The 23,344-nt window shown below is 41.9% G+C and overlaps 1 protein-coding gene across 4 annotated transcripts in view; it reads right to left on the bottom strand.

Moving 5' to 3' along the window:
- Positions 1-23,344, bottom strand: part of LOC122553665 (putative pre-mRNA-splicing factor ATP-dependent RNA helicase DHX32) — a 129,435-nt gene that overhangs the window by 57,002 nt on the left and 49,089 nt on the right. For all 4 annotated transcript variants that reach the window (XM_043697856.2, XM_087991720.1, XM_087991717.1 and 1 more), the window contains one exon: positions 7,169-7,411. In XM_043697856.2, coding sequence (XP_043553791.2) covers positions 7,169-7,411 — 243 coding nt within the window. The remainder of the gene's footprint in view (positions 1-7,168; positions 7,412-23,344) is intronic.

Consider the following 23,344-nt stretch of genomic DNA (forward strand, 5'->3'; position numbering starts at 1 on the left):
AGTATTTCGTCCATGTATTGACCGAGTAATTTTGGCAACAGCCCACAGCATACTCCTCTCTTTACCCGAAATATATCTGATTGGACATTTTCTAGTCTGATGTTGAGTTTGATCTTTAGACAAATCCCATCTTTACTGGTGATGTCACAGTTAAACAGCACATGTATCAGCTATTGGTGTTAAGCAGAAATTAAATGCCTTAACATGGTCTATGTAGCAATGCTCTTCTTTACTTCTATATATTTATAGAAAATTCTTCTTGGGTAAAATACTCTCTCAATAAGAGATTTGCAAGATTATGGGGAAAAACATCAGTAATGGAACTTTAGAGCACTTTCAGTCAGTCAACATATAGGCATGATACGCTGAATTGTTCTTCCTGAGCTGAATCACTGTGATTTCAAAAATGCATTAAGTTCTTTTCCATAATATGCCACTGTAGATATTTACTTACAATCACAGCCTAGGACTATACCTCTTCCCACCCCCTGTATTCCCAATTCCTCTGCCGTATCTGCTCCCAGGAGGACCAGTTCCACCATAGAACACACCAGATGGCCTCCTTCTTTAGAGACTGCAATTTCCCTTCCCACGTGGTTAAAGATGCCCTCCAGCGCATCTCGTCCACATCCCGCACCTCCGCCCTCAGACCCCATCCCTCCAACCGTAACAAGGACAGAACGCCCCTGGTGCTCACCTTCCACCCTACAAACCTTCACATAAACCAAATCATCTGCCGACATTTCCCCCACCTCCAAAAAGACCCCACCACCAGGGATATATATGCCTCCCCACCCCTTTCCGCCTTCCGCAAAGACCGTTCCCTCCGTGACTACCTGGTCAGGTCCACGCCCCCCTACAACCCATCCTCCCATCCTGGCACTTTCCCCTGCCACCGCAGGAACTGTAAAACCTGTGCCCACACCTCCTCCCTCACCTCTATCCAAGGCCCTAAAGGAGCCTTCCAGATCCATCAAAGTTTTACCTGCACATCCACTAATATCATTTATTGTATCCGTTGCTCCCGATGCTGTCTCTTCTACATTGGGGAGACTGGGCGCCTCCTAGCAGAGTGCTTTAGGGAACATCTCCGAGACACCGGCACCAATCTACCAAACCGCCCCATGGCCCAACATTTCAACTCCCCCTCCCACTCTGCCGAGGACATGGAGGTCCTGGGCCTCCTTCACCGCCGCTCCCTCACCACCAGACGCCTGGAGGAAGAACGCCTCGGAACACTTCAACCCCAGGACATCAATGTGGACTTCAACAGCTTCCTCATTTCCCCTTCCCTCAGCTCATCCTAGTTTCAAACTTCCAGCTCCACACTGTCCCCTTGACCTGTCCGGACTTGTCCGACCTGCCTAGCTCCTTTTCCACCTATCCACTCCACCCTCTCCTCCCTGACCTATCACCTTCATCTCCTCCCCCACTCACCTATTGTACTCTATGCTACTTTCTCCCCACCCCCACCCTCCTCTAGCTTATCTCTCCATGCTTCAGGCTCTCTGCCTTTATTCCTGATGAAGGGCTTTTGCCCGAAACGTCGATTTTGCTGCTTGTTGGATGCTGCCTGAATTGCTGTGCTCTTCCAGCACCACTGATCCAGAATCTGGTTTCCAGCATCTGCAGTCATTGTTTTTACCTCCTATAAGTACCACAGTCAAAGTAAAATGTTTGGAGGTGAAATTTGGAAGGAAGCAGTCTAGGAGAAATGGCTGATGACTACAACCTGAGTTAGAGGACTGAGAGTGATAGACAAGCTCCAGAACAGCCTGCGGGAGAGATTTGTAAAGCAAGGTGAAAGCTTCTTACATTAATGAGCTGATGAGAGGTGAGAGACATGCAAGTGGGTTTTATTCAGGAAAGGATGAGAATTACGGATTTCTGGGCAAGGTGGAGTTTAGATAGGGAGGAGCTCAGAAGATTGGACAGGACAGCATTGGGTACTACCTTTGCCACACTAATTCAGCTTTACAGCCAATTCACTTCATTCAGACTACTGGACTCTAACTCCTCCAAGTTGCTTCCATAGCAATGCCTTCACAAATGGTCGTAACAAAGTTGAAGAGAAAGCTGAAGTCAATTCCAGTTCCACTTAACCGGTTAATGTAAATTATAAAGATAATGAAGGGTACTTGGCATCAATATTAAAAATTAAAATTTAATAAATCATTTCTATAAATATTAGAAGATGAGAGATTTTACTTGCATATTTAAAAAAGGAGTCAAAGCACAATAGACCAAGAGGTCCAGGGTCAAGTCCCACCTCCTCCAGATCTGTGTAATAACAGATGGTAATGTGTTGCTGGAAAAGCGCAGCAGGTCAGGCAGCATCTAGGGAACAGGAGAATCGACGTTTCGGGCATTAGCCCTTCTTCAGGAATGAGGAAAGTTTGTCCAGCAGGCTAAGATAAAAGATAGGGAGGAGGGACTTGGGGGAGGGGCGTTGGAAATGTGAAAGGTGGAAAGAGGTCAAGGTGAGGGTGATAGGTCAGACTGGGGTGGGGGCGGAGAGGTCGGGAAGAAGATTGCAGGTTAGGAAGGCGGTGCTGAATTTGATGGATTTGACTGAGACAGGCTGGGGGGAGGGGAAATGAGGAGCGTTTCAGAGAACACCTCTGGGACACCCGGACCAACCAACGCAACCACCCTGTAGCTTAACATTTCAATTCCCCCTCCCACTCCACCAAGGATATGCAGGTCTTTGGACTCCTCCATCGTCAGACCACAGCGAAACGACGGTTGGAGGAAGAACTCATCTTCCGGCTAGGAACCCTCCAACCACAAGGGATGAACTCGGATTTCACCAGTTTCCTCATTTCCCCTCCCCCCAGCCTGTCTCAGTCAAATCCATCAAATTCAGCACCGCCTTCCTAACCTGCAATCTTCTTCCCGACCTCTCCCCCCCCACCCCAGTCTGACCTATCACCCTCACCTTGACCTCTTTCCACCTATCACATTTCCGACGCCCCTCCCCCAAGTCCCTCCTCCCTATCTTTTATCTTAGCCTGCTGGACAAACTTTCCTCATTCCTGAAGAAGGGCTAATGCCCGAAACGTCGATTCTCCTGTTCCCTAGATGCTGCCTGACCTGCTGCGCTTTTCCAGCAACACATTACCAGCTCTGATCTCCAGCATCTGCAGACCTCATTTTCTCCCTAATAACATCTCTGGACAGGCTGATGAGAAAATGTGCATCAAATGAATTTATAACATGATGTGAACAGCACCAGCTACAGGCAACAGTCATGCACTGTAAACCCTGCTATTACTTAAGGAAGCACACCAGAAGGCTCAGTCTTCTTCTTCCTGCTTTCGATGCAATTCCCTTTCAGATTCTGAAGTGAGTGACTGGCTATGTATGTCATGCCTTGCAGAAGAATGCAGAGAATCATTAACAGTGTCAGTCAAAACAGGAAAATATAGTGTCTTTTGATTCAACAGTCCACTTAGACTGTGTGGAAATGTTTGTGGATTTATAATGACACCAATTTCCATGGTACAGAAAGTTTCTATTATAACAAGCTAGTTGACTATATTTAGAGCACTGAATAGTTTAAGTCTCTTTGTCTAATAGAGACATTAGAGACAGTCCTGATAAAAGGGATTTTCTGAGGAGGAGGTGAGTAGTTTGTGTCTGTACTCAATGAAGCATAGAGGACTTCTTAATTAATATATAAAAGGTTCTTAACAGACTTGAGGGAGTAGATGCGGCCAAGTTGTTTCCTTTGGAGGAAGAGTCTAGGATTAGAAGGCATAATCTCAGTTAGGATTGTCCATTTAAGACAAAGGAAGATTTTATGTTCTCTCAAATAGGCAGTCAAGCTGTGAAATTCTGGGACAGAGATTCTTAATCGGTAAGGGAATCAAGGGTTCTAAGGATGAGGCAAAATAGAGTGGAGCATTAACAGATCAGCCATGATCTTACTGAGTGGCAGAACAGACTTGACAGGCCAAATGGTCTAGGATCATATGGAACAGAAACATACTCAAATGCAATAAAACTGCACTATGCATTCAATAAGGAACATTGCTGCATATATCCTCTAAATTAGAAGGATTATTTTAAATCTGATTTTAATTTCACTTTAACATTAAAGCTGAATATACATTTATAATGTTGAATAAAACAGATGAAATAATTATAAATCAATACTGAACATCAAAATAAAACAAACATCAAGATAAAAACTGCGTAGTTGTTACAGCAGCTCCAAGCCACCAATTATGGCGCAACCAACACTTGAAAATAAACGATCTGGTCAAGTTTGCAAGACCTGCTGGTCTGTTTTCTACATTACCATAGTAACCATACTTTAAACAAAGCTCACAGCTGTAAGGCACTCATTAAAAGGTTGAGAATAAAAAAAACTGCCATTAAATTAAAGGTCCTGTTTGTTTCCTGAACAGTAAAGCCAGACGCCACAAGCTCAATGCTGGCCTGGTTGAGATGTGAAACTGGATTCTATAAAATCAAGCGGCTGGCAACAGAAAAAAAACAACTTGAGCAGATTGTAAGGCCACTGAAGAAAGAGGTAACTGGTGCCTTTGGGGTTTACGTTTGAGATTTGGGTACCACCCAAGGAAATGACTTTGCTCCACTTAGAGATAGCTGCAACAACTAGAATGCAAGCTGGTGAAAGTGAATTAAGACAACCAATCCTTGCCAATATCAACTGGGTTCTCTCTCTACTGTGTTAGCATGTAGGAATCAAGTAATGCTGTTGCAAATCCTCAGATTCCACATCATTCAAAAAAGTTTACTGATCACATAATGGCAAGTGGCAATGGGTTTCCAAAAAATTGACACACATACAGTAAAGTGTGCAATATTACCATTCAAAGGACTATGTCCATGCTACACACAAGAAATACATCTTTGCTAGTAAGAAGTGCAGTTATAAATGAAGTGCAGTTCCAAAAGTATTAAAATATAGAATAGTAGAGCACAGGAACAGGCCCTTTGACCCACCGTGTCTGTATGGACCATGATGCTATTCTGAACTACTGCTATCTAGCTGCACATGGCCCTGATCCATCTATTTCCTGCCTGTTAAGTGTCTGCCTAAATGCTTTTGAAAAACTTTGCTGTTGCATTTGCTTCTACCAGATCCCCTTTAAACTTGCCTCCCTCACCTTAAACCTATGCATGGCATTTCCACCCTGGGAAGGAGACTCAACTTTACACGTGCTTCCCAATTTTATCCATTTCTATCAGGTCACCTGTCAGCCTCCAATGCTGTAGCGAAAACAACATAAGTTCTGAACAAATATGTTCAAACCTCTACTTTGAACAAATGTGGACAACCTTAAAATTAGATTTCCCAGTTCTTAAAGGCACTTCAGGGTAAGGTAGCTAAGTAGCTCAGGCAAAAACGAATAGAAGGTTTAAGCTGATAGAGTTGGATCAACTAAGGTGGGAGGAGGCTCATGGGAAAGGTGAATGTCAGTAGGGCTGAATTGTTGGGAAAATTCTATATCATTCAATTTAATTTTTGAGCTTAGCCCTTCTATGAAGCAACTGGCACTCAGTTTACAATCTAAATGGTGAAAGTTACACTGATTAAAAACAAAGCTCAGGATTACTGTTCATTGTTGATGCTGAGTAAAGCGAGTTGCTTAGGAATTGCGCATATCATATTTCAACTTGCACAGAGGAAATAATTTTACCTAGCCACCTGGCAGAACTTCTGATGGGTTGGGATGGAATCGGATACTTATTTTTCCAAAGAACATGAATATGAAGCCAAACATAAAGTGGGTAGTGGACCCTACTGATCAGATTCCTGCATTACAGGTAAGGTGGGAATGAACTTGCAAACATTTACTTCCTGTTACTCATGTGCTACCTTGGACAGCACAAATAAGACGACTTGAAGGGTAGGGAAAAAAATGTCTCAAATCAGAAAGGACAGAACAGCAAATGCAAATTTGTGGGAATAACCAAAAAGATTGATGACAGGAAGGTGGTAGATGCTGCCTACATGAAGATTTGTAAGGCGTTTGATAATGGTAGATTAATTAGCAAAGTTAGCTCACATGGGATTCAGGGAGAGCTTTCCAACTGGACACCTGTGACCAATGGTGTTCCGCAGGGATCAGGACTGGGTCCAATGTTGTTTATCATTTATATATAAATAATTTGGATGAAAATTTAGGAGACGTGGTTAGTAAGTTTGCAGATGACAACAAAATGGGTGGTGTAGTGCACAGTGAAGGTTATCTAAGATTACAACCTGATCTAGATCAATTGGGTCAATCAGCCAAAGAGTGGCAGATGAGGTTTAATTTGGATAAATATGAGCTGCTGCACTTTCATACAACAAAGAAGAGTGGCAGACTTATACAATTAATGGTCAGGCCCTGGGTAGTGTTGGAGAAGAGACCTAGGGGTTCAGGTACATAATTCTTCGAAATTTGCTTCACAGGTAGAGAGGGTGGTTGAGGCAGAGTTTAGGATGCTTGCCTTCATTGCTCAGATCATTGAGTATAGGAGTTGGGACGTCATGTTGACGTTGTACAGGACACTGGTGAGGTCTCTTCTGGAGTACTGTGTACTGTTGTCCTGCTGTAGGAAGGATATTATTAAATTGCAGAGGATTCAGAAAAGGTTTACCACAACACTGTCAGGAATGGAAGATTTGAGCTGTAAACATAGGCTGGGACTTCTTTCACTGGAGTATCGGATACTGAGGAGGTGACCTTATAGAGGTTTATGAAACCATGAGGGGCATAGAAAAGATCAAGGGTCTTTTCTATAGGGTTGGGGAGTTCAAAACTAGGGGGCACATTTTTAAGGTGAGAGGAGAGAGATTTAGAAGAACCAGAGGGGATTTTTTTTTTTAAAAACACATGTACACAGTGGCTCTTATTTAGAATGTAGTGTCAGAAGAAATGGTGAATGCAGTGCAGTGCAGTTACAACATTTAAAAGACATTGGATCGGTACATGATTAGGAAAGATGTGGTGGGATTTGGGCAAAGCGCAAGAGGGTCTAGTTTGCTTTGGGAACATGGTTGGCGTGGCCGAGTTGAACCGAAGGGTCTGTTTTCATGTCGTATGACTCCAAAAGTAGAAGTGCCTTCTTTTGAAGCAAATAACAACCTGGAATAGAAACATCATTGTTAATAGCAAAAATTGCACTTAAAAGTGTAGAGTTCACTTACATTTTTCAGTTCCAGTCCAGAATCTATTACATAAGTGACATCAATATTAAATGATGAATCTGCTATTGAGTTTGTGATGATAACCTTCCTCCGGTAATTCTTGTAAGTCTGATTGCAATTTTCATAAATTCTTTGGAAATTGTTTCCGACACCTGAATGTAAGGGAATGGGAATGAGCTCACCCAACTGAGACCCAAGAGCACCCCCTTCTGTCCGTATCATTTGACAGCAGTCTGCTATTTCCTGCAAAACAAGAGATGTCAGTGTACAGAAATTATGCCATTTTCTTGTTTGTCATCAGGAAACAAACACCTAGTTTAAGCAAATTAAAGCAAAAAAAAATTCACTCAATTTCAGCAACCAGTTGGTGACATACACCATCACTATTCCTTAGTATGATTCAACCAAATATTACAATTTGAAGGAAGAATGAGGAACAGAAATGTAAATTATGTGGCACATTATTAAAGCAGGTGCAGAAAGAGGGGACCTGGGTTTCACATATACAAATCTTTGAAGGTGACAAAGCCTCCTTAGACAGCTGTTGAAAACATGCACAGGATCATTGGCTTTGTGAATAGATGCCTCCAGAGAGTAAGGGGTGTGCATGGTACATAGTGGTCAGTTGGTGTGTCACCTCTTGCTTCCAGATCTCACCACTACCAAAGCAATGTAATTTGAGAAGAAAGCTAAGAAAATAAGCCTCTCTTACAAGCATATAGCCTCTTCATCAGCAAGCCTCGTATTGTTCCTCCCAGTGGCCACAGACATAAATTGAGTACACCACTGATTCAGGCTAAATTATAGAGAGTCTGATATCTTAGATGAGACAGTGGCTGAAGGAGTAAGATCTTTGAGAAAATCTGAAGATGATCCCTATAGGAAATAACCTACCCTCTCAGAGGCAGCTTTCTGCTAACTCTTGCAGAGCCGGCATCAAAAAGGGCTGGTTTCATTGTTCTCATTGTGGTATTGCTCGTACTGCCCAAAGGGGATTCTGATACTTGGGCCAAAGAAAGGGGCTCCAGCTCATAGATCAGTTCTGAGTGTTCAAGGACTTTTAACTGGCAATAAACATCACAAAGAGTCGGATGCAGAAACTCCACGAACACCAACAGGCTTACGGTGGGTGTTTGTGACATCTTCACTTCACTTGAATCAATAGTTCCCAGCTATCCGTCAAAAATCAGCACCTGGATTGCCAAGGCTGCACTTATTGTGCCAAAGCTGAGAAATCATATCAACCAGCAACAAACTAATTAAAAAGCTCACATGCACCAGGTTTATGTTCTCAGCACCCATCTCTAGAGCAACAGTGAATGTTAGGCAAGTCAAGGAAAACAGCTGAACACTTCCACTTCTGTTGCATCAGACAAATTCTTGGCATCTCCTGGCAAGACCACAAAATAAATAATGGATGCACGTTAGAGGGCAGAGATCCCCGGGTAGGCCTTTGAGTCAGCAATGACTATTTGTTGGATCATGTGAATCAAACAGACGCTAGGCACATCCCCAAATACATGCTCTATGGTGCGCCGGCTACAGGCAGAGATGAACAGATTGCCCACTACTGCCATATCAAGATGTCACAGAATTATTACTAGGCAGGAGGCGGCTATTCAGTCCATTGGATCTGCACTGGCTCTTGGAGCATGATTCGATGCTGATTTCCTGATTATCCTGTAACCGTCTATGTAGTTATTAAAAATGAATGTCTGAAATGAACCTGATCTATCACAATTCCAGGAAATGCATACCAGACCCTAACCAGTAGAGACATTGAGAAGATTTCTCAGCTGGCATTTGGTTTTGCTGCAAAACACTTTCCGCCTGGTTCTCAGTTCTGTTATGAGTAAGGACAGTCTTGCTTTATCCCAACCATTCAACGACTTTGAAAACTTCTATTAAATCACATCTTAGGCTTCTACTCTACACGGAAAACAGTCTGAACTTCTCCAATCTACATTCACAATTGAAGTTTCTCATCTCTGGAATTATTTTCATAAACATCTTCTGCATTCCCTCCAGTCCTTCCTGAAGAATGGCACCCAGAACTGCACACAATATTCCAAATGATCTAACTAATGTTCTATGTAAGTTCATCATAAGCTCCCTGCTCTTGTACTCTGTGCTCCTATTAATGAAGCCAAGAATATTATAAAGTTAAAAATCACACAACACCAGGTTATAGTCCAACAGGTTTAATTGGAAGCACACTAGCTTTCGGAGCACAATCACCTGATGAAGGAGCGTCGCTCCGAAAGCTAGTGTGCTTCCAATTAAACCTGTTGGACTATAACCTGGTGTTGTGTGATTTTTAACTTTGTACACCCAAGTCCAACACCGGCATCTCCGAATCGAGAATATTATATACTTTATGAACAGCCCCAACTAAAGATTTCTGCATGTACTCAGGTCTCTTTGCTGCTGCACACTCTTTATAATATTACAACAAGGTCTTAAGTTTGCAGTGAGTGGAGTTGACACCTGGAAATCCTTGCTGCTGACTGACAACAGATAAAATGCCTGGAGACCAGCAGTCTGCAAGGGTGTGGTAAACGCACAAAACAAACAATGGGACTAGAGAAAGCAAAGCTTGCCAGAGTATAACACCATTAGTTAACTTCAAGCTGACACTAGTCATCTATGCCAGCTGAGGAAAAGACAGCCACTCATGAATCAGCCGTTAGACCCACTATTGGTAATTCCAACATGGCTGCAGTCTATGGTCTCCCAAAGCACACAGATTCCACCACATTGCGGAAAAAAAAGCCATAAAGCTGTGCTAAACTCTTAAGATCACTGGCTAATCTCTGCAACATTAAATTCTGGATAGCAGATGAATAAAAATGTTGTGGTCTTGGATAGGGTTCAGGAGAGGGGCGGAGAATTGCACAAGGGGTGAGGGACTTCTGTTATGTGGAGATACTGGAAATGAAATGGTGGCACAGTGGTTCAATGGTTAGCACTGCTGCCTCACAATGCCAAGGACCCAGGTTTGATTTCAACCTCAGGTGACTGTGTGGAGTTTGCACATTCTCCTGGTGTTTGCTTGGGTTTCCTCCAGCTGCTCTGCTGTCCTCATATAGACCAAAGATGGAACTGGCCATGTTAAATTGCCCATAGTGTCCAGAAATGTGCAATGGATTAGTCATGGGAAATGCAGGGTTACGGGGTAGGGAAGAGGGTTGGGTCAGTGTAGACATGATGAGCTGAACAGCCTGCTTCTATTCTTTCAGGATTCGATGATTCTACTCATCCTACTCAAATGTTATGGTGGGAACTTATGGAGGCATACAGAGTTATGATAAATTTTGGAAAATAGATGGGTAGAAAGTATTTCCATTGGTAGGATAGTTGGCAACGAGTTGACAGATTTCCTACCTGTACCTCTTGCTCACCTGGATTTGGAAAGTGCTGAAACCAGATGGACCATTGTACATGGACTAAGGCTCCAGAAATGACAATTGCAGAAACAGCCTTGTTGACCCTGTAAAGTCCTTCTCATGGAATCTTCCAGACAATGTCCCAGACACTACCATCACCATCCCTGGATGTGCCCGGTCGTGCTAGGACAGGTGGAGCAGAGGCAACTGCAAAATGGCATTTGGTTGAAATAGCCACGGAGTCTCACAGTATCAGGTCAAACCTGGGCAAGGAAGCCTCCTGCCAATTACCATGTACTGTCCCCACTCTGCTTCAGCTGATAAATCAGTGGTTCTTCCATGTTGCAAACTGCTCAGAAGGAGCAAAGAGTGCCAATGACACAGAAAATTTCTTCAGCTGACCACAGTATTCAGGATGGGGGACTGTAATGTCCATTGCCAATAGTGCTTCGGTATGCACAAGCACGAAAGGGTGGCCAAAGCCTAAAGGACGTAGCTATCAGACCGTACTCTGGCTGGTGGTGAGGGAACCAACAGGTAAAAACATACCTTGAACTCATCTTCACTAATCTGACTGCCAGTGATGCATTGCCCACAACAGTATTGATTAGAGTGACCACAGCACAGTCCTTATCGAGACAGTCTTCACAATAAGGATGTCCTTCATTGTGTTACCATCACTGTGGGGCTGACATCGATCTAGCAACTGAAGACTGGCCACAGTGCCTCATGAATGCCCATCACCATTTTGAGATTGCTCCTTCAAAACAACCGACAACTCTACTCATTGTACCATCATCAAATATACCTAAAAATGAGGTGTCAACAGCATGGAACAACAAAACGGGCTACCTGCATGCGAAACCGGGCCATGTAATTCCACAAACAGCATATCTGATCTAAACCCTGCAGTGATGTCACATCCAGTCATGAATGGTGGTGGATAATTAAACAACTCGCTGGAGAAAAAGGTAGCCCCACAGCTATCTCCATCCTCAATAATAGGGGAGCCCAAAACACATGAATGCAAATCCTCAGTCAGAAGTGCAGAGTGAAAAATCCATTTTGGTCTTCGCCTGAGGTCCAAAGCATCTTAGTGTAACATAAAGTGAATCAAACTGACTGATCTAAGAGGAAGCTGAAGGTACGACAAATGACAAAGGCCTGGCAATGTTCTTACAATAGTATTGAAGAGCTGTGCTCCAGCACATGTCACTTCCCAGCCAGATGTTCCAGCCTTGCTTTAAACTTGGGACAAAAGCACTGAATTCCATAGGCAAGGTGGGTGTGACTGCACTCGATTGGACAGGATGACATAAAGGAACCCTAGCAAAACTGGAATAAATGGGAATCAGATGCAAAGCTCCACGGGGATTGTGCAATGGTTACTCCTTCTGATAGTATAATGAACAGACACAAGTTCCCATAACCCGGCACATTGTTGCTATTTAATGCCCTCTTGAATGACTCAATTGAACCGTCTCCACATTTCTAGGAAGTACATTCCAGATACTGAACACTTACTACATGAAACAGTTTATTTATCTTTTATTTGGCATTTGTATTTTTTGCAAAACACTAAAACTGTACCCTCTGGTCCTACAATCTCTTTTATAAATGAGGATAGCTTCATTCTATCCAAATCCCTCATAATTCTGAAAATGTCTATCAAAACTTCTTCTTAGTCTTCTCCTTTCCAACTTCTCCAATATATCTTCACAATTCAAATGTGTCTTCCCTGGAATGATTTCCAAATCTCTTCCACATGCTTGACAATGTTCCAGACCCCACCATCACACCCCTGGTTATTTACTGTCTCACTGGTAGGGCATGCCAGTAAAGGTGTTGGCATAGGGCATACAGTCAGGAGGGAGTTGCCCTGGGAATTCTAAACATTACCTCCAGATCCTATGAAGCTGCACAGCATTTGGTGAAACATGGGTAAGGAAATCTTCTGCTGATTAACATGTACTGCCCTCCCTCCATTCATGACCCTGTGCTCCTTATGTTGAACAACAGTTGGAGGAAGCACTAAGAGTGGCAGGGGAACAAAACATAATCTGGGTGGGGACTTCAATGTCCACCAAAAATGGCTAGGCAGCAACACTACTGACAGAACTGGTCAGGTTCTACAGGACATAGCTGCTAGGTTGGGTCTGTGCCAGGGAGCGAGTGAACAAACAGAAGGAATAAATATACTTAGAACTCACTTTCACCGATTTGCCTGCCACTATAACTCATCGTCCGATGCATTTAAGGTCAGAAGAGGGGATGTTTGCATCTGTAAGAGTGACCACTTTATCGCTGTTGTGGAGACAAAGTCCTATCTTCTCATTGGGAATACTCTCCATCGCATGGTGTGGCACTATCTCGCAGCTCAAGACTGGGCACCCATGAGGTGCTGTAGACCATGAGCTGAAGAATTGTACTGCAGCACGATCCGTAACCTCTTTCTCAGCAAATAATCCACTCAAACATAACCATCAAGCCAAGGGATCAACAGAGAGAGCAGGATGGCATGCCAGGAGCAGCCCAGGCATATCTGAAAAAGGTGGTGTCAACCTGGTGAAGCCACCAAACAGGACTACTAGCTGCTTATACTGTTTGGCATTCAAGTGATGGTCAGAGCTAAGCGATCTCACAACCAAATGATTAGATCTAAGCTCTGTAGTCTTGCAACAGTTGGGAGTGTGGTGAACAGTGAAACAACTCACTGGAAGAAGGATACTCCATAAATATGCCCATCCTCAATGATGGAAGAGCCTGACAAAGTACAAAAGAAAAATCTGGAATTAAGAGTCGAATGATGACACTGAATCCACTGTCAATTATCAGGAAAAACCCATCTGGTTCACTAATGTCTTTCAGGGAAGGAAACTGCTGTCATTACCTGGCCTGGCCTACATGTAACTCCAGATCCACAGCAATGTGATTGACTCTTGACTATCTCTGGACAATTAGGGATGGGCAATAAATGCTGGCCAAGCCAGTGATGCCCTCAGCCAGTGAGTAAATAAAACAAAATTAAGATTGAAGTACTCACAACAATCTTCAGCTGGAATCAAAGGGAATTGGGATGAAACCTCTCGACTGATTGGAGTCTTACCTGACACACAAAGATGGTTATGATTGTTGGAAGTCAGTCATCCCTGGAGGAATTCCTCAGGGCAATGTCCTACCATCTTCAGCTGTTTCAATGACCTTCCCTCCCTCATAAGGTCAGAAGTGAGAATGTTTGCTGATAATTGCACAATTTTCAATATCATTTGCAATTCCCCAGATACTGAAGTAAACCATGTCCAAATCCAACAAGACCTAGATAATATCCAGGCTTAGGCTGAAAGATGTGAGTAACATTCATGCCACACAAATGCCAAGCAATGGCCAATCCAATAAGAGATTATCCATCCACTGCACTTTGACAATTAATTGCATTACCATCACTAAACTCCCACTATCAATATCTTGGGGCTTACTACTGACCAAAGAGATTTTGGAATTCAGGTGCAGAATCTTTAAAATGCCACAAACAGGTGCAGAAAATAATCAAGATCCATTGGAATGTTGGCCTTTATATCTCGGAGGACTAGAGCACAAGGATGAAGAAGCTATGCTACAATTATCCAAAACCCTGGTTAAATCCACTTAAAAGTATTGAGAGTAGATGGGTACAACACCTTAGAAAGAACATATTGACCTTGGAGAGAGTACAATATAGGTGTGTAAGAATGATACCTGGACATCAGGGGTAAAGCTATGAGGAACGATTATACAAGTTAGGCCTGCTTTCACTAGATTTTAGAATGTTAAGCAAAGATCTGATTGAAGTCTTCAAAATATTAACAAGCAAAGACAAGGTAATAAAAGGTGAATATTTCCACTGGTTGGGGATTCTAAAATTAGGGGTCATAAGCTGAGAATTAGGGTCAAGAAAGATGTTGGGAACCATTTCTGCACACAAACAGTGGTAATGTTTCGACTTCTCTTCTGCAAATTACATTGCATACTGGATCAGTTGTTAACTTTAAATCTAAGGTAGAAAGCCTTTTCTTAAGCAAAATTATTGGGGATATGGGCCAAAGGATAGTATATGGAGTTAGTCCAGAGATCAGCCATGATCTCACTGAATGATGGAAAAGACTCAAAATAGTGGAAAGGCCTACTCCTGTTCAAGGGAACACGACTACCTGGAAATTCTTTTTCAAGCCACTCACCATCTTGGCTTCCTGCTCCTTCACTGTTGCTGCCTCAAAATCCCAGAACTGCCTCCCTAGCAGCATTCTGGGGGTACCGATGGCGGATGGACAGCTGCAACAGTTCAAGGCATCAGCTCATCACTACCTTCTTAAGGGCAACTAGGAATGGACAAAAAAAAATGCAGGCCCAGCTAGCAACACCCATAAAGTGAATTTCAAAAAATGTTTAAAAAAAAACTTGCATTACACAATCAACATAACATATTATGGCTGTGACAAAAGTCATCACATGAAAATGAAGGACTAGACAAAGACTAGTAGGTCCATAAAGCCTGTTCCAAATTTATGACACCTGGAGTTTCATGACTAATTTGCATGGCAATAGTAAAACAGACACGTGGCACTGAATTCAAACAGAATTTGCAAGCAGCTGCACCAGGATGATGGACAAAACGGCCTCCTTCAGCACTCTTAAAAAAATACCCCATCCCACATACTAAACATCTGTTAAAAATGCCATGTTTTCCTTGAAGTGCGTGGTATTTAATGCACGGTATTCAAAACTGTATTCACAATTTAAAGCAACCAACAGATGTGTGACGACATTGTTTTTACAAAGCAATTAAATTAGTTAAAAATTAATATTCATCTGCTGGCAATGGACTTTACCCCATTTTAGAAAAGATCTCCCTTATCGTCATCAACTCAAACATGAGAATTCTGCTGTGGAATAGTTGTTTAATGAGAATGAATGCCAACCAATGAACCCGAACATTAGGTTGCCAACTCTCTAAAAATTGAATATTGATCTTTCAACATTGCTGTGTTGCTTGAAATAGTGTAGTTTTCAATGTTTTTGTTCCTCTAAGTTTTTTTTAAAACTTTCTTTCAATACCTTTATTATTAAATCTAAAAATGTTGAAGGAGGCAACCATTTAACTGGATGAAGGCCTTCAACAAGACATCAAGTAGTGCATCCCACTGGAATTGGAAATAAAAATAAATATAAACCCAAAACAGGCAGACAGTCATTATGGACAAAGCAGTTAATTCTGGATGCATCTCTTGATAAACAGTGCAGACAATAGTAATTTACTGTTCATTCTATGAATGGACCAGCTGTCAGTGTGAGATGTGGAAAACACCTCAGATTTACCACATAAGCCATCAAAATGTTTTAAGCATACTATATCTGTATTATGAATGTAACTGACAATATGGTTTGCTTATGAAAAAAAAATTAAAAAGTGGAAACAACTTACACATCGAGAAATTGAACACAAGAATCAGAAGGAACAGACATAGCAGTCCCTTGAGCCCATTCATTCTTTTAACATCATAGCTGATCTTATTTCAGCCTCAACTACACTTTCCTGCCCACTCCCCATAACCTTTCAGCCCATTACTAATTAAGAAACTGTCTATCTTCTCCTAACAATTACTGAATTGCCTCGCATCCATCATACTTTCGAAGAAGAGAAGCCAGTGGAACTTTCTCCTGAATGGAAATTGAAGGATTGGTGGAACAAATTGACAGAAAAGGCCATTAAACTTGCTTCTGAAGTGCAATTGGAAGAGTTTCTGAAATACCAACATGGGGATATGGTGGGGAGTTAGGTTAGTGTTTTATTGTTGGAAGCAAAAATCTTTCCTTCCTATTCCTCTTGTCAGCTGTCATGTTGCAGCAGCAATGATGGATTTAGTGAATGACATGTTACTCCACTCGAGCTCAACACAGCAATTTAAAATGTGCAAATATTGGCTCTCCTTGTTCAAATGGCAGCCTGTCAGCAATACAGCTTATTTAATGAGAGTAAAGGTTTGCATGGAAACATTTTTTAAAAGCTATTAAAATATTTTCTACTTTAATAAAAGCTATGCCCTCCTCTAAACAAACTATACTCAGTCCTAGTTATCTGATTTGCTATTCATGGATGTGCATTCCTGCAAGGTCAGCCCCAGACCCCATCTCAAACCATGGAATCCCTGCAGTGTGGAAGCAGGCCATTCCACCCAGTGTCTATACCAACACTCCAAAGAACATCCCACCCAGACCCACCGACCCTATCCCCGTAACCCCACATTTACCATGGCTAATCCAGCTAGCCTGCACTTCACTGGACACTATAGGCAATTTAGTATGACCAATCCATCTAGCCTGCACATCTTTAGACCGTGGGAGCACCCAGAAGAAACCAATGCAGACATAGGGAGAATGTTTGTGGAGTTTGCACAGTCACCAGAGAGTGACATCAAACCTGGGCTCCTGGTGCAGAGATGGAGAAGTGCTAACCTCTGAGCCACCGTGCTGCCCGAATTTCTTCATTAGCTCTTCAAAATCTCAGAACCCTCAAAACACAAATTTAAAATGTCTCATTTTGTGCCCCCGAAATTATGGCCTAGCTATTACCAATTTAAATTGAAAATTGCCAAATAATTTGATGTATTGCACTTGAAGTGAATCGCTATGACTTGTAGATTATAAAAGTCAGAACAGCCATGATGATTATGGTTTCTTTGAATCAAATCTTAGAAATAACATGTATTATTGTGGGAGCCAGGGGCATATGTCATGAACTAGCAATCCAGATCTCTATGCTCATGTTCTCAGGATATTGATTCAAATCACACTATGGAAATGGTGAAACTTAAATTCAATAACAATCTGGAATTAAAATCTAGCCTAAATGACAACCACATAATTCCTGATCGTTGTAAAAGCCCATCTGGTTCACTGCCCAAGGAAGGAAATTGGCCATCCTTACTTGCTCCAATTTACATGTGACTGCACAAGCATAACAATGCAGTTGATCCATCTCAGCCACTCTCTGACATCCTCAGCATCACAAATGCTAATCTTCAACTAATTCATTTCACTCTGCCTTTTCCAAAGGCTTTGAACTATGCTGAAAAGATTTGAACCATCAAAGATGTTGCCATTAAAATGCCAAACTCTGGTGAGCAAGGTAAGATCTCACTGAATACAGTGAAAACTAGCCATTTGGATACAGAATTGACTCAAAGATAAAAGACAGAGAGAGGGTGGTGACGGAGGGTTGTTTTTCAGACTGGAGGCCTGTAACCAGTAGAGTGCCACGTGGATCAGTGCTGGGTTCACAACTTTTCATCATTTATAAATATAATTTGGATGTGAGCATAAAGAGGTATAGTTCGTAAGTTTGCAGATGACACCAAAATTGGAGGTGCAGTGGACAGCAATGAAGTTTACTGTAGTACACAAGATCTTATCAGATGGGCTGAGAAGTGCAGATGGAGTTTAATTCAGATAAATGCGATGTGCTGTATTTTGGGAAAGCAAATCTTAGCCAGACTAATACACTTAATGGTAAGGTCCTTGGGAGTGTTGCTGAACAAAGAGATCTTGGAGTGCAGGTTCATAGCCCCTTGAAAGTGGAGTCGCAGGTAGATAGGATAGTGAAGATGATGTTTGGTATGCTCTCCTTTACTGGTCAGAATATTGAGTACATGATTTGGGAGGTCATGTTGCGGCTGTACAGGGCATTGGTTAGGGCACTGTTGGAATATTGCATGCAATTCTGGTCTCCTTCCTTTCGGAAAGATGTTGTGAAACTTGAGGGGGTTCAGAAAGATTTACAAGGATGTTGCCAGGGTTGGAGGATGAGCCATAGGGAGAGGCTGAACAGGCTGGGGCTGTTTTCCCTGAAGTGTCGGAGGCTGAGGGGTGACTTCTAGAAGTTTATAAAATCATGAGGGGCACAGATAGGATAAATAGACAAAGTATTTTCCCTGGGGTCAGGGAGTCCAGAACTAGACGGCATAGGTTTAGGGTGAGAGGGGAAAGATATAAAAGAGACCCAAGAGGCAACTTTTTCACGCAGATGGTGGTACGTGTATGGAATGAGCTGCTAGAGGAAGTGATGGAGGAGAGTACAATTGCAACATTTAAGAGGCATCTGGATGGGTACACGAATAGGAAGGGTTTGGAGGGATATGGGCTAGGTGCTGGCAGGTGGGACTAGATTGGGCTGGGATATCTGGTCGGCATGGACGGGTTGGACCAAAAGGGTCTGTTCCCGTGCTGTACATCTCTATGACTATGATCATTTTTTTTGTTATCTCCAAGAAGTCTATGCCCCTATCATGTCTGAGTGTAACACAGAAAATGCTGCCATTTTCACAATACACTGTCCAATTTGTAATTTGGAATGGGAAAATGCAAAGCATGCATCTCCTACGAAGGAGAAATGAAAATATAGGCAAGACATTTGCAGTAATTGTCTCAAATTTCTTTTTGAAATTCAAAGCTACAATACCATAGTACAACATGAAGAGCACTTACTTAAAGCTCTGCAATATTACATGGCTCGGCTCCTGAGCTCCACTGTACTGCAAACAAGTCTCTCATCTGCAGACTCCACTATCCCCACTTCTCATGTTCTCTTTTATAACTTCTCATCCTCCACCGACCATCAGTGAACCATATAACCCCCACAGTGTGGAAGCAGGCCGTTCACCCCATTGAGTTCACATCAACCCTCCAAACAGGATCCCACCCAGGCCCACTCCCCTACCCTCAATCTGTAACCCTGCATTGCCAGTGGCTAATCCACATAACCTGCATATCCTTCGACACTACTGGCCATGGCAAATTGCCCATCCACCTACCTTGTATATCTCTGAACAGTGGGAGGAAACTGGAACACTCAGAGGAAACCCAAGCAGACACGGGGAGAATGTGCAAACTCCACAGACAGTCGCCAGGGGTAGCATCGAACCCGGGTCCTTTGTGTTGTGAGGCAGCAGTGCTAACCCCAGAGCTGCCGTGCTGCCTCCAATTCCAACTTGTCCAAAACTACCAAGTCCCATTTGCTTACCACAGTTAATATTGTCAAACAAGTGATATTGGCTCCAAATCTGGAAATATTACGCTTGAAATCTTTAAAGCTTGCTCCACCTTATCTTCTCCAGGGGAAAGTGAGGTTTGCAGATGTTGGAGATCAGAGTCAAGAGTGTGGTGTGGGAAAAGCACAGCAGGTCAGCCAGCATCCAAGGAGCAGGAGAATCAACGTTTCGGACATAAGCCTCATTCCTGAAGAAGGGCTTATGCCCGAAACATTAATCTTCCTGCTCCTCGGATGCTGCCTGACCTGCTGTGCTTTTCAAGCACCACACTCTCCACCCTTCATCTTCTCCAACCCTATATGCTCCAATCTTTCTTGGTGACTCCAGCTTTCTCTGCATTCTCTAGCTTTCTACTGCCCAACATCATCCGAAATAGCTTGGGACATTGACTATTTTAACAGTGCCAAACAAAGCTAAATTGCTGTTGTTAACTTTCAAAACTCCCTGAATAGCTCTTATTTCCAGTTTTAAATATCTGCTTAAAATTCAACCAAGTTTTTGGTTACTCATCCTAAATCATGGATGGACACCTTCTTACAATGCCAGTTTTGGCAACACCTGAAAACTGCATTTCATATACAATGATAAATGCAAGTGAGGGGTATTGGGGGACAAATTTAACACTAAATAGCATCCAAAAAGCACTTTATAGAAAGATAAAAACAAGTTACATATGGAGATATTAGGTCTGGTGACTAAAAGCTTAAGTCAAACACATTTGCTTTAAACTAGGCCTTAAGGATTCACTACTGCCCCTCTAAAACAGCCTAGCAGCCCACTCAAGTCAAGGGTAATGAAAAAGACTTGGTACAGATGGGATGGCAAACTGTTTTATGAGTGAAAGTTTACTGGAGTGTGGAGAATGGGAGGATGGCCTGGAAAGTCAGGAAATTACAAAAGTATGGACAATGATCCTTTTAAAGTTAAGGCAGAAACATTATTGCAGACGGCCAAGTAAGCAGTCTTTGCAATGGAAAGGGTGTTGGATTAGAAGCTCAGTTCAGAATCAGCTTTGAAAAGTGAAAGAGAGAAATAAAACGGTCAACTGTTTTTAGATGTTACAATAAAAAGAAACAGTTGCATACATGTCTTTAATCTAACTGCAATCTCAGTTTACCACAGCTGTTACACTTCCTGTGGTCAGACTTAGCAATTTTAAAATTTAATGCAACAATAATTGCTTTAAAACAAAACAATATGTTACTCCACTAGATGCAATTTTCTCTAATTGTGTTTATATCAGGCATCCACTCTCATTTGGAAATTGCTGTGTAAGTGCCAACAAATTCCAAGATAAACATCACCAGTTGTTGGAACAGTAATTAAAAATGCAAACTAGTCAACAGTAAATTTGAATTGTGTTCCTTTCAGCAAATGAAGTGGAAACTTGCTTATGTTGATTTTGAGTCATGACTAAATCTAATTGGTGTCTGCAAAGACCTGTTCTTGACTTTTAGATCAGGAGGATTGAGTTAGAGTTCATTTTGTTGCTCCATGCAGCACAAGTCACAAGTTCTTGTAGTATGGTGCAACACCAAATTGTCAACAAGCACACAACCAGCTGAGCTTGCATTGGTTTACAGGCAATTAAAAAAACAGACTTACTTGAGAATGAGTAATAAGTTGCAGATGCAGCCAGGTAGAACATTCAGCAATCAAAATGGCTGCTGAATAATGCAGCAGCAGCACTGGTGAGGACCTTAGAAATATACAGTGCAGAAAGAGAGAGTGTATTTTTGACCAATCATTGTCAATGCTGACTTTTTAATGATCGAACCCAAGCCAAATTCTTGCTTTCCCAACTAACGTCTCCCAAGCTTGCTGACTCCTATTCGTGACAGTACAGCCCATGTGTTGAATATCTTGTACCCATCTATATGGAGAACAGTTGAACTATGTAAGTATGCAACAGCAAGGAGAAAGTAGACTTCTTTAGTCAAAAAAACATTTTCTTAACTTTATTATCGAAAATATTTTCATCCATTGGGGCTTAGTTCTTGTACTTCTGCTAATGCTGCTATACACCTGGAGAATAATATTATCATCTAATTCTTCCCTTTCCCAGTCCCCATGTTTTTAGGCAAGTAGTTCCTTTGAGGGTATTGCGACCAAAAACCCCACAGCATTCCTGTACAGGCATCTCCTGATAATTTGTTAATCTTCTCATTCACTTATCATAGCTTTTGTCCAGACATTTCCATGTTCCTAAATTTTTAAAAAATTCATTCACAGGAGAGAGGAACACATGCTAGACCAGCATTTATTGCCTATTCTTCAATTGTCCAGTGGATAGTTAAGAGTTATCCACATTGCTGTGAACCTGGAGTCATATGTCGACCAGACCAGTAAGGATTACTCATGGATCCCTGATTTGGAGGTGCCGGTGTTGGACTGGGGTGTACAAAGTTAAAATCACAACACCAGGTTATAGTCCAACAGGTTTATTTGGAAGCACTAGCTTTCGGAGTGCTACTTCTTCATTAGGTGGTTGTGGAGTATAAGATCGTTGGACACAGAATTTATAGCAAAAGTTTACAGTGTAATGTAACTGAAATTATATATTGAAAAAGACCTAGATTGTTTGTTAAGTCTCTCACCTTTTAGAATAGGCTTGTTGGTTTCAGTTTTATTTGGGCCAACATGGCACCTGTTGTTAAAGTTCCCTTGAGAATATAACTTTAAGAAAGTTCTGGAATTTACATGTGAAAGAACTGAAACCAACATGCCCATTCTAAAAGATGAGAGACTTAAACAATCCACGTCTTTTTCAATATATAATTTCAGTTACATCATACTGTAAACTTTTGCTCTAAATTCTGTGGTCCTATGATCTTATACTTCACAATCACCTGATGAAGCAGCAGTGCTCCAAATGCTAATGCTTCCAAATAAACTTGTTGGACTATAACCTGTTGTTGTTTGATTTTTAACTTCATGGATCCCTAAAAGACACAAGTAAACCAGATGGGTTCTGACAATTGAGAATGGATCCTAGATCATCACTGGACGCTTAATTCTCAGTTTTTATTGAATTCAAATTCCATCACTTGCCATGGTCAGATTTGAACCCGAATCCCCAGAACACTACCCGAGTCGCGAGATTAACAGTCTCACGATGATTTTTTTTTTCCATTTGCCATCTATCATCCTAGTAGTCACATAATGAAGTGGTTGGCCAATCGTACAAATCAATCTCTGATCTATCCCAAGACAGACCCAGATAGAAATGTGAGGAAAATTCCATTGGGATCCAAGGGCTAACAGTCACAATTTTGTTCCTAAGCACTTTTCGCAATATGTCTCAAATTGGTGTTAAACAAAATCCTGGTTATGATGCTCATTTTGTTTTACATTGCTGCCGTGAACTGCTTTGGAAAATGTTACGACATTAAAGGCATCATGCAAGTACTGTACTGGTTATAAAACAAAAGCTGACACTAGCAGTGAGGTCAGACCAAATGGTCAAAGAGGTCAGTTTTTAGGAAGCCTTTTAAAGGAGAGGGAGAAATGGAGAAGGAATTCCAGCTGAAGCCATATAATCAATTTTAGGTTGGGAATGCTCAATATATAAAAATCCAACAAATAAATCTGTGAAACTAAGTTAATACCCCATCCTGCTAGAGGTCCAGAAGTATTTTATACCTTCCAGTCAATTCTTTGAAAGGTATAGAAGAGTTGCCTTTCAAAGGTATAGATGCTAAAAATCAAAC

This window comes from Chiloscyllium plagiosum, unplaced genomic scaffold, assembly GCF_037043375.1.
Source record: "Chiloscyllium plagiosum isolate Xiang-an unplaced genomic scaffold, Cpla_swu_hap1 HiC_scaffold_1, whole genome shotgun sequence".
NCBI lineage: Eukaryota > Metazoa > Chordata > Chondrichthyes > Orectolobiformes > Hemiscylliidae > Chiloscyllium > Chiloscyllium plagiosum.